Source organism: Solea senegalensis, linkage group LG13 (assembly GCF_019176455.1).
Source record: "Solea senegalensis isolate Sse05_10M linkage group LG13, IFAPA_SoseM_1, whole genome shotgun sequence".
In the NCBI taxonomy this organism is placed as follows: domain Eukaryota; kingdom Metazoa; phylum Chordata; class Actinopteri; order Pleuronectiformes; family Soleidae; genus Solea; species Solea senegalensis.
Genome location: NC_058033.1, coordinates 8,464,473 through 8,478,566, shown reverse-complemented (window position 1 = coordinate 8,478,566; position 14,094 = coordinate 8,464,473). Strand labels below are relative to the sequence as shown.

The window sequence follows — 14,094 nt, the reverse complement described above, 5'->3', positions numbered from 1 at the left end:
CTCAGTAATTTCATGCTCTTCCAGTCACCATTAGGCCTCTAATCAACCAAGGGCCAGCCAAAAAAACTCTCAATTGGGATGCAGAGGGAGAGGCTGCAGATGCGCGCACAATGCCATCTCAATTTTTCAGCCCCTTCATGGAAGAGGGTTCACCCACTGAATACTGTCAAGGAGAGAGACTTGAGCTGTATTGACATTATTGGTGCATAGAATTTTCTCTTTGATCGCTGTATCATAAGGACATTGTGTGATTGTGTGTCCAAGTTCTGTGCAGTAACATTTGGTTAGTTAGTCGCCCTCCTGTGTCCTGGCCATGCTCTCTGCCACTGGCCTGATTGTGCAATTTGGCTCGTTTGACGCGCGCCCCCCCGGGACAGCCAGCCCATTCATTAGCACTAATGTACTTTCAGAGTGTGAGAGCATGGTAGCCAGAAGCTGTTGGCTGACTAACCCACAATTGTTCGAGATAATCCTTCGATAGCTGCTCTCTGCACGTAATCAACAGACGAGCGTCTAAATGGAGGCAGAAGAGGTTTCTGTGGAAGAAACACCTTATATTTGAAACTAACTGAACACAAAAGCGAAACTCTCTTCCAGCACAGACATGCTCGCAGTGGCCGACGCGGCGTCACACCGTTGTTGTGGTGACACCTGCAGTCGCGCTGCTCAACCGCTTCACCATCTCTATTTCTACTGGTTTCCTGTCACCTGAACAATAGCGCTGTCACAAGCTGTTTGGTAACGGTGAGGATGTGAACTTCCCTTAAACATTTGGGCCACTGCAAGTGGGAAATGACAGCGCCGACGGTTAATTACTGGTGATCCATGTGTCATAGAAGAGCCAAATAAACCTTTCAGTTTCAGTTGAATTTATTACATTTTCCTGTATTTGAAAAACAAAGAAAATTATGAAAAGTAAAATAGAAAAACAAACCTTCACTGAAATAAAAACAAAAAACTAATCTGATCATTAACTGAAACTGATTGTGTGTTTCAAATTGTAGCAGAAATGTCTTATTGTTGTGTCTTATTACCGCAACAATTTACCAAGGGTGCTCACACGGCTCGAAGAGTTAAAAAATGTCATCTTTTGTTGGCTTTTTATGACACAATACTTTTTTATGACCTTTTTGAATCTTGCTAAAAGTAAAACTAATGAAAAATCCCAAACTCTTATGACACATATACAGATCCCCACATCTAGTTTTATGATCCACTGTAATCGCGACTTGTGTCACTGACACAAACCAACTTTATTCTGCAACATTTCTCTCATATGGGGGAGCAAAAAAGGAGATAATGATTATACGATATTTCTGCCAAGGTCAGGGTCAGTTATACATATATCTATAATCTGTTTTGTGTTTCTGCCCTCCACACACACACACACGGAGTATGAGGGACTGTAGTGCTTCATAAGGGGACTATCCGAGCAATGAGATGTATATTTGATCCTCCACATGCTGCTGCTGCTGCTACTACTGCTGCTGCAGCTGCAATGGATGAAGAGGGCGTGTGTGTTGTGGAGGGGAGGGGAGGGGGGTGGAGATCATAAGCAGAAAGATGGGAGGGGACGGTCGCTCAGTCAGCGTTCATCGCTGATTTAATTGTTTCAAAGCACTGTTATTATCAGCATCAATTATTGAGGCAAATTATTTGCCGCTGAAGAGCAACGGAACACTGTCCATTAAGACTGAGAGGCGGAGGATGAGCTCTTAAAGGCAATTCATTTACAAACAAAGAGAAAAACAACTGAGCATCAATCAAAAGGTTCACGGGAGGCGGGAAGAGAAAGTCTGGGGTCAAAAAAATCATATTGTGTATTATTAATACCAAGGTTTACCAAGGGTGAGCAATAAGTGTTAAAATGACAAAATGGGGGTTTTTATGACCCAATAATTATGATGACATTTTGGTAAAAAGCTGGATCAATGAGGTGGAAATCACAGACTCCTCCTCTCGGACTCTTAAAGGGGAATGAGATTGTCGCAATAAAAGTGTGTTTAAGTAGTAGAAAAAAGATATTACATAGTTATGTTATTTTTTACATTTTTACAATCACTGACATAGTTAATATACGATAATGTTTATGTCCTCTGCTGCGGTGCACAACTTGTTGTTGTTATTCAGCCTCTTGATCTCTTTTTATTTAGACGACTGCCAATTGCTAACACTTTACACCTACACAAAGAAGAACACACACACACACACGCACACACACACAGAGACAGGTCAGTGCTGGTTAGATTGATGCGATCAAATAAGCTACACACATTCAGAGAGAGATGATTAACGGTTGTGTTTGTAATCCTGTATTAGGTTACAAAAGTTTAAATAAATGTCAAGGGGGAGTTTGTGAAGTAAGTGAGATAGAAAATTCCTTTGTGTCTATTCCAGTCTATGTCAGCAAACTCTGACAAAACCTGAGTCAGAGTGGAGTGAGTAAGCCGAGCAATGACCCTTACCACACACTTGCTCGCTCACTCACACACGCACACACACCTCCCCCGTGTTCTTGGTTCCTGACTGAAGGGCTCTGGCTTCCTTCTCTGGTGCTCCGCTTCCTACCCAGATGGTACTACTTTCAGGAGGTTTACTCATCTCGGATCGCACTCACTTCCATGGTAAAGCGTGACATCACCGCTTCAAAAGAACGACCACTCGCAGAAGGCGTGCCGGCGTGTGGGGACGTGTGCGGGATCCTTCCACATAACTGATACCAGTACATTCCACGTCACGAATCAGACATGTTGCTTTAGAATTCGAGAGTGTGTGTTTAAAGCCAGACGTACATTAAGAACTTTGTATAAACTACTGTAAATATGTAAATATTTGGCGACGGGATAAAGTAGCATATAAATTGAGTTGTGTGTAATAGGAATGGGGTGAGGAGATGTAAATGTGTTTGAAATATCTATCTATCTATCTATCTATCTATCTATCTATCTATCTATCTATCTATCTATCTATCTAGTTTACATGCTGTGAGATTCTTCACCAGGAAACACTTCCTGTCCTTTCGGCTCAGTAACTCAAACACTTCAGTCCATCTGCCTGTAGCTTAATGGTAATGGTAACAGGATGTTCACAAACAAAAAAATTGTTTACCACTTAATTCAGTGTTAAAAATGTACTGTCAAAAAATTGTCAAATGAAAAAATTAATTAACTACAATGTTAAAAGAGATTTTAAGCCTCAGATCTGAACTGAAAAACAGAAAGACCTGCTAGACCTGTTGGACCGCTCAGTTTACTTTTTTTATGTGTCTCTAGAAACAATTATTCCGATTACGAAATTAATCAACTATTTTGATCGTCGATGACTGTTTCAGCTTCTGGAATGTGACTATTTTCTGGCTTCTTTGCTCCACATAAGAAAGAAAGCATTCAAACATTAACGTTTCCAAGTTTGACAAACACTGATCGACATTTGCTGACATTTTGCTGACCCAACGATTACTCGATTGATCGAGTTAGTAATTATCAGATTGACCGATGGAAAAAATAATCATTAGTTGCGACTCCTACAACACATTTCCTTCATTTCTTACATTCTCACAGCCCAATTAATTCCGTTAGAGAATCATCATCATCATCATCATCGTCGTCATAGCAAACATAGCGAGCATGTTTCTCTAACATGTCAGTGGGGCTATGAGTCAGGGGTTATTCACAAACAGATGGGGGCGGGTGAGTAAATGGGCCGAGGAGGGAGGGAGCAAAGAGTGGAGGGAGGAAGAGTGGTCAGATTGTCTTTTATCTGCAGCAACTACTTCCTGGCAAAAGAAGTGCACTTTTAATCCAGCTGATTTAGAGACAATCACTTTAGGAAGCAGCTGAAGGCGTCGCCCCCGTCAGTGTCAGGACGCCTGTAAAACGCCATGCAAATCACTTCACATGTGCTCAGTGGACGAGGAACAGGAAGGAGCAAGAGACACACACACACACACACACACACACACACACACACACACACACACACACACCAGAGATGTTAGCAGTCACACTGTTGTCAGTTGTGCTTTAAACATTATACTGTACATACATCATGTGAATTTCCAGCATCTTCACAGCCTTGAACGGATTAAACCACTGTGTGTGTGACAGTGCTGCAAAAAGGGGAACACTTCACTAATTGGCCTGTAATTGTGTAATTACTCTACTTGACGTCAAGTGACTGATTGGGGAATTTTGTTTTTGTGTAGCTCATCAAATATTCAGGCGTGCTGTTGTTTAAAAATGCACAATTTCTGCTCCAGATACGTCCATCACATCTGCGCTCGTCTGGCATTTTAGAGAAAAAGATTTTAAAGATGCTGCGGAAGGCTACGTTTCCGTTCGTAAAATCTTCATGGCTATATTTTAGTGTGGACAGGCTGAAACTGAGACCTTTAAAAACGCTGAAGCCATTACTTTCAGCCACTTCCCAGTTGGTTTCAGTTTCCACTCGTCGTTGATCTCATAACTACGACAGATCTAATCTTTTCAGAATAAAGTTTGAGAATAATATTACGAGATTTTGTGTCATTATTTAAATTTAAAATCTTATTTTACAATATTGCAACTTCATTCTCGTAATGTTATGACTTTATTCTCGTAATGTTACAACTTCATTTTCGTGATATTAAGACTTTATTCTCACAATATTACGACTTTATTCTAACAATATTACGACTTCATTCTCGTGATATTAAGACTTTATTCTCACAATATTATGACTTTATTCTCATAAAATTAGGACTTTATTCCCACAATATTACGACTTTATTCCCATAATATTACGACGTTTTTAATATTACAAGTTTATTCCCGAAAGATTAACTTTCTTTGGCCCTAATACTCCGTCGTACATAAGAGATCTTTGTTCTTGTTCGTAATATTTTCTTTAAAAGTAATCAAACAACTGCAGAGGAGGGAATCAGCCCCATGTTCATGTGCCTGCATGGTCACATGATATGTGTTTTTCAGTGTTTTAGTATTAGATTAGATTACACTTTATTGATCCCAGACTGTGATAATCCACTTGTAACGTCAGTAAAAGGGTAAGAGGCAAAGCAGTAAGAGCAGAATAGACAATGAAAAAAATAAGAATATGAAAATGGTAACAGGATATACAGTAAAATGCTAAAAATAAGAATAAGAAACAACAATATATCAAATATAAGCGAAGATATTACCGAAATGTAATCAGGATATTTACATAATGTACAATACATATACCCTGTCTGATACAGAGGTGAAAGTTATCTGGATGCAGATTGTTTTTCCTCTGAAAATGCAGTTTTTAAATGAAAGTATGGACGTACAGTAGCCTCTGAGCCACGTTACGTTCAGCTCAGCCTAATGCGGCGTGAGTTATGAAAGCAGCGGCTCCCGTGTTTGTCAATGTCACTTTATGCTGTGGCTGCAGGTCTCGCTGCTGAGGCCAGTTTTTATGAATCTGACTGAATACAGAATTATGTCCACTTCCTCGAACATTAACTGGCAACACGCGCCTCCGTCTCACGTCTCCCTCCCGACACTCCACTTCTACTCTGATTGCTCTTCTACTAATGCAGAGAGGAGGCATTTTGTCACTGCCAGCGTAACAGTGCCAAACGTTTGTTCTAAAAGAAAAAAAAAACAAAACCCACAAAGACTTCATTAAAAAAAAAAGAATCTTGATTAATGTGCCTAATTAAGTATAACAACCTGGAGACTCACATGAAAGGGGCTCTTGGGTCTTTTCTTCATTCAAAAGAGGCTATAAAGGTGAATTTGTTTTCAGTCTATGTGACTTCAGGGTCACGTTAATTAACTTAAAAAATACATGAGTGTTTTAATAGGAAGAGAAAAGTTCCTGTGCCGTCAGACCAGCTGATTGCAACTGTCTTATAATTTCCTCATTTATATTCCTATCACATCCGTGGCTTGCTCAGAACATGGAAGAGAAAGGAGTGTGGGAGGGGATCAGGTGGTCAGACTTGGTGTCTGGGACAATGGAGACAGGGTAACGAGACTGGGGGGTGGGGTTGGGTGTGATGTATGGACATCAGACATCAGAGTGCAGCCCTGAGCAAAGATTTGAGGGCCGATCGCCGCAGTTAATCAACCATGTGAAAACAGACTTGCCGCTCACAACAAAGGCCCAGCAGCGAGCCACATATGGCGGCCTGTGCACGCGTCTCTGGGGACAGATGTGACACCAGATGTGAGATCACTTTGCTGGTTCCTCAAAGAGAGAGAGAGAGACTGTGTGCCTTTCCACGCGTGTTTGTCAGAGGATAATGACTGGTGTGTAAAACAACATTTATTCACTGGCAGCGTTGCTGATAAAAAACAAAAAAACAAAAACAAGCACTGAGGGGGTTCTTCACATCCTCCCACGTCAGAATGTACTTTGTGCTGACTGCTCATCTTTACCGCCGCACAGTCTCTATTACATCCAGTGCAGGGGAAAGTCAACGCTGTACAGCGTGGCAGACATGGAACACAGAAAAATAGTCAAATATTCCAAAGAAAAAGCAAGTGGCTGTGAGGGGGAACAGTATGAACTCACAAGTGCGAGTCTAAATTGACGTGGTACGATGTCAGAAATGTTTTGCCCCAAGTCTATTCATAAAAATTGAAACTGTTGGGGTTAGACCTCTAAAAGGCTGCAGAGAGAAAGGCAATTTATTGTCATTACGCTCACTGTTGCTTGTGCTAATATTAAATGACTGTAGCACTGTCAGGGTTTGCTTCTCCTTCTTCCTCCTCATCTTTTTCTGCATTAGCTAAAAACCTCTGTTAAAAAAACTGAAAAAATATAAAAATATCAAAGTGGACAGCAACCCAACTGCTAAATTACAAATACAGACTCAGGTGAGCGTGCTTCCCTCCTATTTACTGCACGAATGCTTTTATTGTAAGCGGCGTTGACAATTTGACACATGAAGCCGACCCAGGCTGAGGCCTGTAAAGATTGAGACAATAAAAGTTCAAAGCAACACAAAAGAATCATGTTTGAGAAACAGAGAGAGAAAGAAGAAGAAGAAAAAAGAGAAAAGAGTGGGTGTCAGATAGACAGATCAAAACCTCTGCTCTGTGACTTTTTCAGAGTTTAAACAGAGAGGAAATATATAACAGGATGTTAAGTTGCCGGGGGGATTTTCCCTCTGCTCTGCACATGACAAACAGAGATCTCCTGAGAATCACCCCTTAATTATCAGAAGAAGCACGTCGTCTCTGTCTGTTTTGGTCACCAAATCGATTTGCCTATACTCCCTTTACTTAAAAGTTATCCACAAACACACACACACACACACACACAACAAGTTTACTGCTAAGTGGAACCCAGACTGCACACGGTGTCTCGCTCTCCTCACATCCGCCGCTGCAGTCAATAAGCCCTGCTGAGTGATCATAATGCCTGAGGTCAACGTTAAAGGAGAGGAAAACTGTTCCCAGCTCAAAGAACATTTCACAATCATCATCGCCAAAATAAGCCCCTTTTTCTTTTAACGTCACAGTTGACCTAAGCATAGCAACCGCGCTTGCTGGCAATGTCACCGCGTTCTCTCGCAGCTGTGACAGCAATGTGACATTTCAACATGAATTCAATTTTCAGTCGAGTGCACGGCGAGATAAAGCATACATGGGGAAAAAAAAGGCAACCGCAGCGGCTGCCGTACGCAGATAATCCAGAGTCACTGCAATATTTATTTTCTGCTAAATGTGTCCCTGCTTTCTCTTCTCCCTCTGAATCTGCTCTCTTTCACTTCTCCATCTCTCTCTCCGCCTCCCACTCACTCCACAATCTGAGTCAGCCAGGCTCGTATTGAACACATCGCCGCCGCCGCCGCCGCAGTGGGCTTATTCAAAAGGTACTGAATTTAAACATGTGTTTGTAATGTCACAGGTAGGAAACTGGGAGAGTGGAACGGACAGGAGTGCTGGCCACAGATCAGCATCGTCACTGTCATCGAGGTTATTAGCCGTCACACTCAAAATGTGAACTCAAGCAACATGACGCGGCTGAGTCAGGGAGTAAGTTATGAGTAATAATATCTGAAATCAGAATTAGAGATGTTCAAGTTGGGTCACTGACATCACCGAGCGCATCGCAGACAGCATCACTGCAATTACGCGTATCTGAAAAAAAAAACCTGGTTATTACGGTAATTTCACTCGCACTGGTGCAGGAAGCCGGCAAATCAGCGTCTTTGCCGGCTTTGTCGGAAAAACGCCTCTACGTAGTTTCCAGTTTTTGAACTCCAACAAATGTTATTTAAAATGTGTTTCACACGGTTCAAATTTCAACACGTAAAATCTGCTGTTGAAAGCTATTCTGGACAAATGGCAAAAACACTTTTGTGAACATTTTCTGGTTAAAATAAGCAAAACAAGATGGACATTTTGAGGCTTAGGTGTGAAAGGTTTAAGATGTAGTGGAAGATATGGAGCTCACAGTATGTTTTGGCTCCAACATTGTGTGGGACTAAAAATAAAAGAAGAAAAGGATTTCATCAATGCTGTAGAAGTAAGTTTCAAGCCTTTAAAGATGATACATTTGAGCTATAGGACAGAGAGACATGGGAGACATATATATGTGTATATATATATATACAAAAAGAACATAAAATCTCCAGATTTAAGTGAGCACACTTCTGTAATTGCTTGTCTTGCCTCAGTGACTGCGGTCGCCGGCAGAAAAATGAGAAAATCCGTTTGATTTATGTCACTTTAAAAGAGAAGTGGCAACTCGAGTCGACGGCGTCTACAGTACAGTGTATATATCTATCCCCTGCACGCAGCTTTAACTGGAACTAGGTGGCCTGAACGGGGTGTGACCTCAAAACTGTGAGGAAACGCTCTTGCGTTAGTGCTTAAAACAACAAAACTCTGATATATTAAACGTCTGTCACATGGTCCATTTTAAGATTTTTTTTTTCTTTTCTTTTCTTTCCCCTCTCTTAATGATGAATAATTGAATAATAACCTTTCAGAGCAATATAGATCAAGTGATCCCAGAGAGGGACAACAACAACTCTGCACCTCCTCCGACTCTCTTTACGGCCTACACTCATTTTGGCTCGTTAGATAAGACTTTTGAATAATCACAGTACAGTTCTGTAACTACTCGGCAAAGATCGCTCCTCGAACACCCACAACAACTACCTGTGCTGCAAAGACATCCAGACATGAAAAGACACCAGAGTAATTGGACAAAAAAAAAATCACAAGAAAACATCTTAATCTAGGTTGAAGGGAGATTGTCAGACTGCCTCGGGGCATCTATCCTGCCTGAACAAGTGCATCTGTCCATGATCATCTGACAGACAGACAGACAGACAGCTGTGATCCAAAAATGTGAGCGTTTTAAAGTGAAAATAAAGCTTCACAGCATTATCAGGTGACAGGTGAAGACGTCTGTTAGACTTCTGTGCAACATGAGTACACGTACTAGTCTATATCGAGTAAAAAGAGAAGTCCTTACCTGTCCTGTGACTGCTCCTCATACATCCTCTCCTTCCCCTCTTTGAAGAGCCGGATGGCCCGTTTGGATTTCTTCATAAGGCTGTCGATGTAGATTTTAAAGTACTCATTGTCACTGAGCTGCGCCAGTCTCTGGTTCTCCTCGTATTTGCCCAGTATGAGCCGCAGGTGCTGGTAGGCGTCAGGTAAGATATCCAGGATGTACGGTGGACTGTTCTTCAGCTGGAGTCGGGGGTTTTGGCACAGCCGCACCTGTGAGACGCACAAAATCCGGCGATGAGCGTTTCCTGAGGATCGTATCTTCTCCTTTAGATTATGGCACAAGTTCACATTCCCACCCTGAGGAGATGTTTTGATGCAGACTTTCACAGTGTTATGAAGACATTCTAGTGCAGGGGTGTCAAACTCATTTTTGTTCAGGGGCCCACATACAGCACAATTTGATCTCAAGGGGGCCGGACCAGTAAAAATAGTAAAATAATAGCATAATAACCTATGAACAACAAGAACCCCTTTGTTTTTTCTCCTTTGTTTTACATTTAATGAAATTTCTTGAGAAATTGTGCAATTTCAACAATATCATGCCTAAATTTACTATTTACACAGCACACTGGATCTATAAAGGCACAAACATTTAGTCACGGGTATCTGGAGCATTTGACATTATGTTTAGGTTAGTGTGAAATTTTAACAAATTCATCTTGTGGGCCGGATTGGACCCTCTGGCGGGCCGGTTCTGGCCCCCGGGCCGTATGTTTGACACCCCTGTTCTAGTGTGTTTTTGATCCTTTCCTTAGGTGCTTTTTGTGCCTAAAACTAACCACTATGACCACCCTCATTTCATTGAAGCCACAAGTCCCACAAGCAATAAGTTAAGTCATTTTGGTTCCGAAAATACAACAACAATGCTTCTCAAATATAATCGCGAAAACAGATTAGTCGTGTGGCAACTAAGTCATTTTCTGGGAGACAAGGTTGGACATTTAGTCACGTTCACCACATCTCAGAGAGTGAATCTACATTTGGCACAACAATACAGCAAAATCAGATCTGTAACAGACACCATTGAGCTCCATGTGTACTTTTACTGAGGGGAAGTGAATTTGATTAATAAATCAGTTTGCTCTAGTGTGACAAAAACATGGCTCAGCCATGCTGCATAACAACAGAGGCTCCAATTAATCAAACACACCATTAGACAAGACGAGGAGGGGAACACATGCGCTCGCTCTGCTTTAGCTCCACCTCCCCCCATGTGCCTCTGCTACCATCTGGCAGAAAGGCGTGCGTGCGAGCATTAACACACTAACAAACTTACAACTTTGTCCATGAGCTTCCACGTCTTCTCCACAGTGCGCCGGTCAGCAGCCGCTTGTTTCGGAGGCCCCACGGCATCCTGGATGGCGTCGATGATGCCCAAAATCCGACCCTTGCTCCGCTGCGGCCCACGTCCGCCAGGGTTCCGTCCACTGAGAGCAGTTGCCATTTCCTATACACTTAAGGGGGGGGGAAAAAAAGGAATTACTGGCATTGAATACACTGGAAAACATTTGTTATGATACAATTATCCTGAAACTTCTTTTTCCTTTCAGTTTGAATAAATAATCACTTATGGTTGTCCTTTTTTGTGGCTCCTACAAAATTGATGCCAAACTCATGACTCAAGTCCAAATCTCTGGCTCCCACATCTTCACAGATACTTGTACATGATCCCAGCGAGAACACGATGAAGAAGAGGATGCATCTCTGTGATTCATTAGCAAAAATAGTCCCTCACATGCCGATGTTATTAGTCCTGCTGGTCCCTGATGTTTCTGCTCAGCTGCTACCTGAACATGCCTTTGTGTGTTTGACTGAAGCCTGAGGTGTTCCGAGGCTCCCGTTTCAACACTGAACTCCAACTGTTCTCATCAGTCTCCGTCATCCTGCCACCGCGACGGCAACGGACGCCTCCTGACAAAAGGTTGCCGCTTCATTGTTCTGGCTCTGCTCCCTCTCTGACATGATGCTGTGATCTTCATCATCCCTCATGGATCAAATTCATGTTGCAACTCTCAGTGGTGAAACCATAAGCAGACCACACATTATACTAATGGCTGGTTGTACTCGTTTGATCAGGGACAAGAAGACACGCTCACATTTTATTTTATTATTTTATTTAATATAACTTTTTAAATCTATTTTCTTTGTGTGTTTTTTGACTGATCTTCATCTTACTTCAATATGGTTTATTATAATTTTTGCGATTAAACATTCAAAGTGGGCCCCACTTTGAATTTAGCTACCAAATTGGTTCTATATTCTCTAAAGTAAATATAATGATCTATAATTTTTATCCCCTGTATTACTGAATATAAGGTTTATGCCACAGCTGCCATTAATTAAGTTTCATGTTTCTGTCATGGTTAATACACCAGCTCTTTAACTGAAATTATATTTTTAACGCAAGGATATAATTATTATGTTAGCCATGTACATTCAAATGTAAAAAATAGTAAAACACATTCACTGGATTAAGATGTCAAATTATAGTTATTTACTTGCATTACTGAACAGAAAAAGTAGTTTCAGTGGTTGATTGTTATGCTTTATTAATTTCTGCCTTTTTTATTTACCAAACAAATAAAAACTTTAGTTTTTACACAAGTTAAATAAAGTCTAACACATGTGTTGAACACTGCACATGCTGAGGTTTATACTGTATGCATATCAGATCATTAAAATCTGTTCCTGTGTCCTTTGTGTGACTTCTGCTCCAGTTTTACTCTCATAAAAGTGTTGGAGGGGAACAAAACAAAACAAAAACTAACATCCAGCAGTGTTTTCAGCTGCCTGAACAAGTAACAGTTGGGGGCAGAGTCCTGTACCGACTACTGTGGTGTATTAAACACAGGAACTCACGTGAATCCACGACCAGAGGCGAAACTTACCAAAGCACCAGGGACTAAAGTGTCAGTCTGCTGCTGGGATCCCTGCTCACTGTGATCCACATCCAGCGATCAACATGAGGAGGAAAAAGAAGAAAAAAAAACAAAACCAAGGAGTGTCTCACAGGGTCCAGAGGCGCGCAGTGTCGCTGAAGTGTCCTCCTTGTCCCTGTCCCTCCTTCACAGAGACCTGTCCATGTCCCCACAGATGTTGGACACGCTGAGAATCAGGAGCTGGTCAGAAGTGTGAACACCAAGCTGGCAGCTCTGACTCTACGCCGTATGTGTGTTTTCTACGCCGATATCAGCCCCAGTAAAGCTAAATTGTGCACACAAAGCCACATCCGGTTTAACGTTTCAACATAAAACAAAAATCTACCCACAATATACATTTATCATATTGCTTTTCAAATTTGACTCATACTTTTTTAACGAGTGTTTTCTCTCTAATGAAATTTTAATAACGCTATTATAAACCTGCTCAGTACGTTATCCGTTCCACGTAGTCGTCCTACGTTGAGTGCTTTTACTCTGAAGGCACAAAGTCCTTTCCTGTTCTCGCTGGCTAGTTTGACGCAGCTGCTCCAGTGGTAGGAGGGTCAATGGGAGTGTGAAGCAATATTTTCCAGGAACCGACCAAGTTAATGACAGACGTGACCAGCAGACGCCCACTGGTTCCCCGTGAGGATGTCAGCCGTGTCAAGCTCCACGCACTGAAGGAGGACAATGAGCCCCGGTGTCAGGATAAGGTGTGTGGTGACCCACGCTGGTGATGGTCACGGCCTTTACTACACTTTACTAACGCCCTCCTCCTGCTGAAAGAAAGTCCCATCGTTCAAATGATTTCAAAATAAACCTGTTTTAGCTTGCTATTCTTTTATAATGATATAAAAATGTGCTGTACATTGTTTTTAACTTGATAGACCTCCATAACAATGTGGAACTTGTCCCTAAGTTGAGTGTCTCTTAGTCCACATTTGTGGGAACCCCTCACTAATCAGGGTGTGGCTCTAGCTTCTTCATACACCATGATATTTGCTTGTATCCTCTTTAGTCTTTAGTCTCACTTCTCATTATTATCTGTGTTTATTTCTGTGTAGGGTTTAGGATTGTTTTCTCTCATGTGCTCTCAAATATGTTGTACGTTTCTTTAACTTATTTTCCATTAAGGGGTCCGTCCATCCATCTTCTACCGCTTCATCATCCACATGAGTGTCGCAGGAGTCACTGGTGCCAATCTCAGTTGACAAAAGGCGGGGTCATGCCCTGGACAGATCCAGGGACACATATAAAGACAAACAACCATAACCAGAGAACCCGGAGAACATGCAAACAAAGGCAAGAGTTGCTAACCACTACACCAACCGTGTGGCCCTCCATTAAGAGGTATCACAAATTATAACCACTTTATTATTATTGTTTGCATTTATGTGTGTTTCCATGGACTGCTGTTCCCCGAGATAAACAGAAGGTGGGGCAAAACTGAAGTTCAGGGTCACAACTTGATCCAAGAGTGTATGGAGAGTAGCTGTTGATACCGATCACGTTTCATTGCTGCTTTCCATCTATTATAGTAGTAATATTTCCTTCTTGCACTAAGTCGAGGAAGGATGTTTGCTCGACTTGAATCTCCTCTTGAATTCTGTTTCTGCTATTTTTTGCAACCTTTAACCAACACACAACATTCTCTACCTCAAAACGTTTGTGCAATA

At 41.7% G+C, this 14,094-nt stretch overlaps 1 protein-coding gene across 1 annotated transcript in view; it reads right to left on the bottom strand.

The window, feature by feature from the left end:
* Window positions 1–12,687, bottom strand: part of cblb (Cbl proto-oncogene B, E3 ubiquitin protein ligase) — a 52,701-nt gene extending 40,014 nt beyond the window's left edge. Inside the window, exons 1-3 of the mRNA XM_044042730.1 lie at window positions 12,386–12,687; window positions 10,774–10,951; window positions 9,457–9,707 (exon numbers count right to left, since the gene is read on the bottom strand). Coding sequence (XP_043898665.1) covers window positions 9,457–9,707; window positions 10,774–10,941 — 419 coding nt within the window. The 5' untranslated portion in view covers window positions 10,942–10,951; window positions 12,386–12,687. The remainder of the gene's footprint in view (window positions 1–9,456; window positions 9,708–10,773; window positions 10,952–12,385) is intronic.
* Between the last annotated feature and the right edge of the window lie 1,407 nt (window positions 12,688–14,094).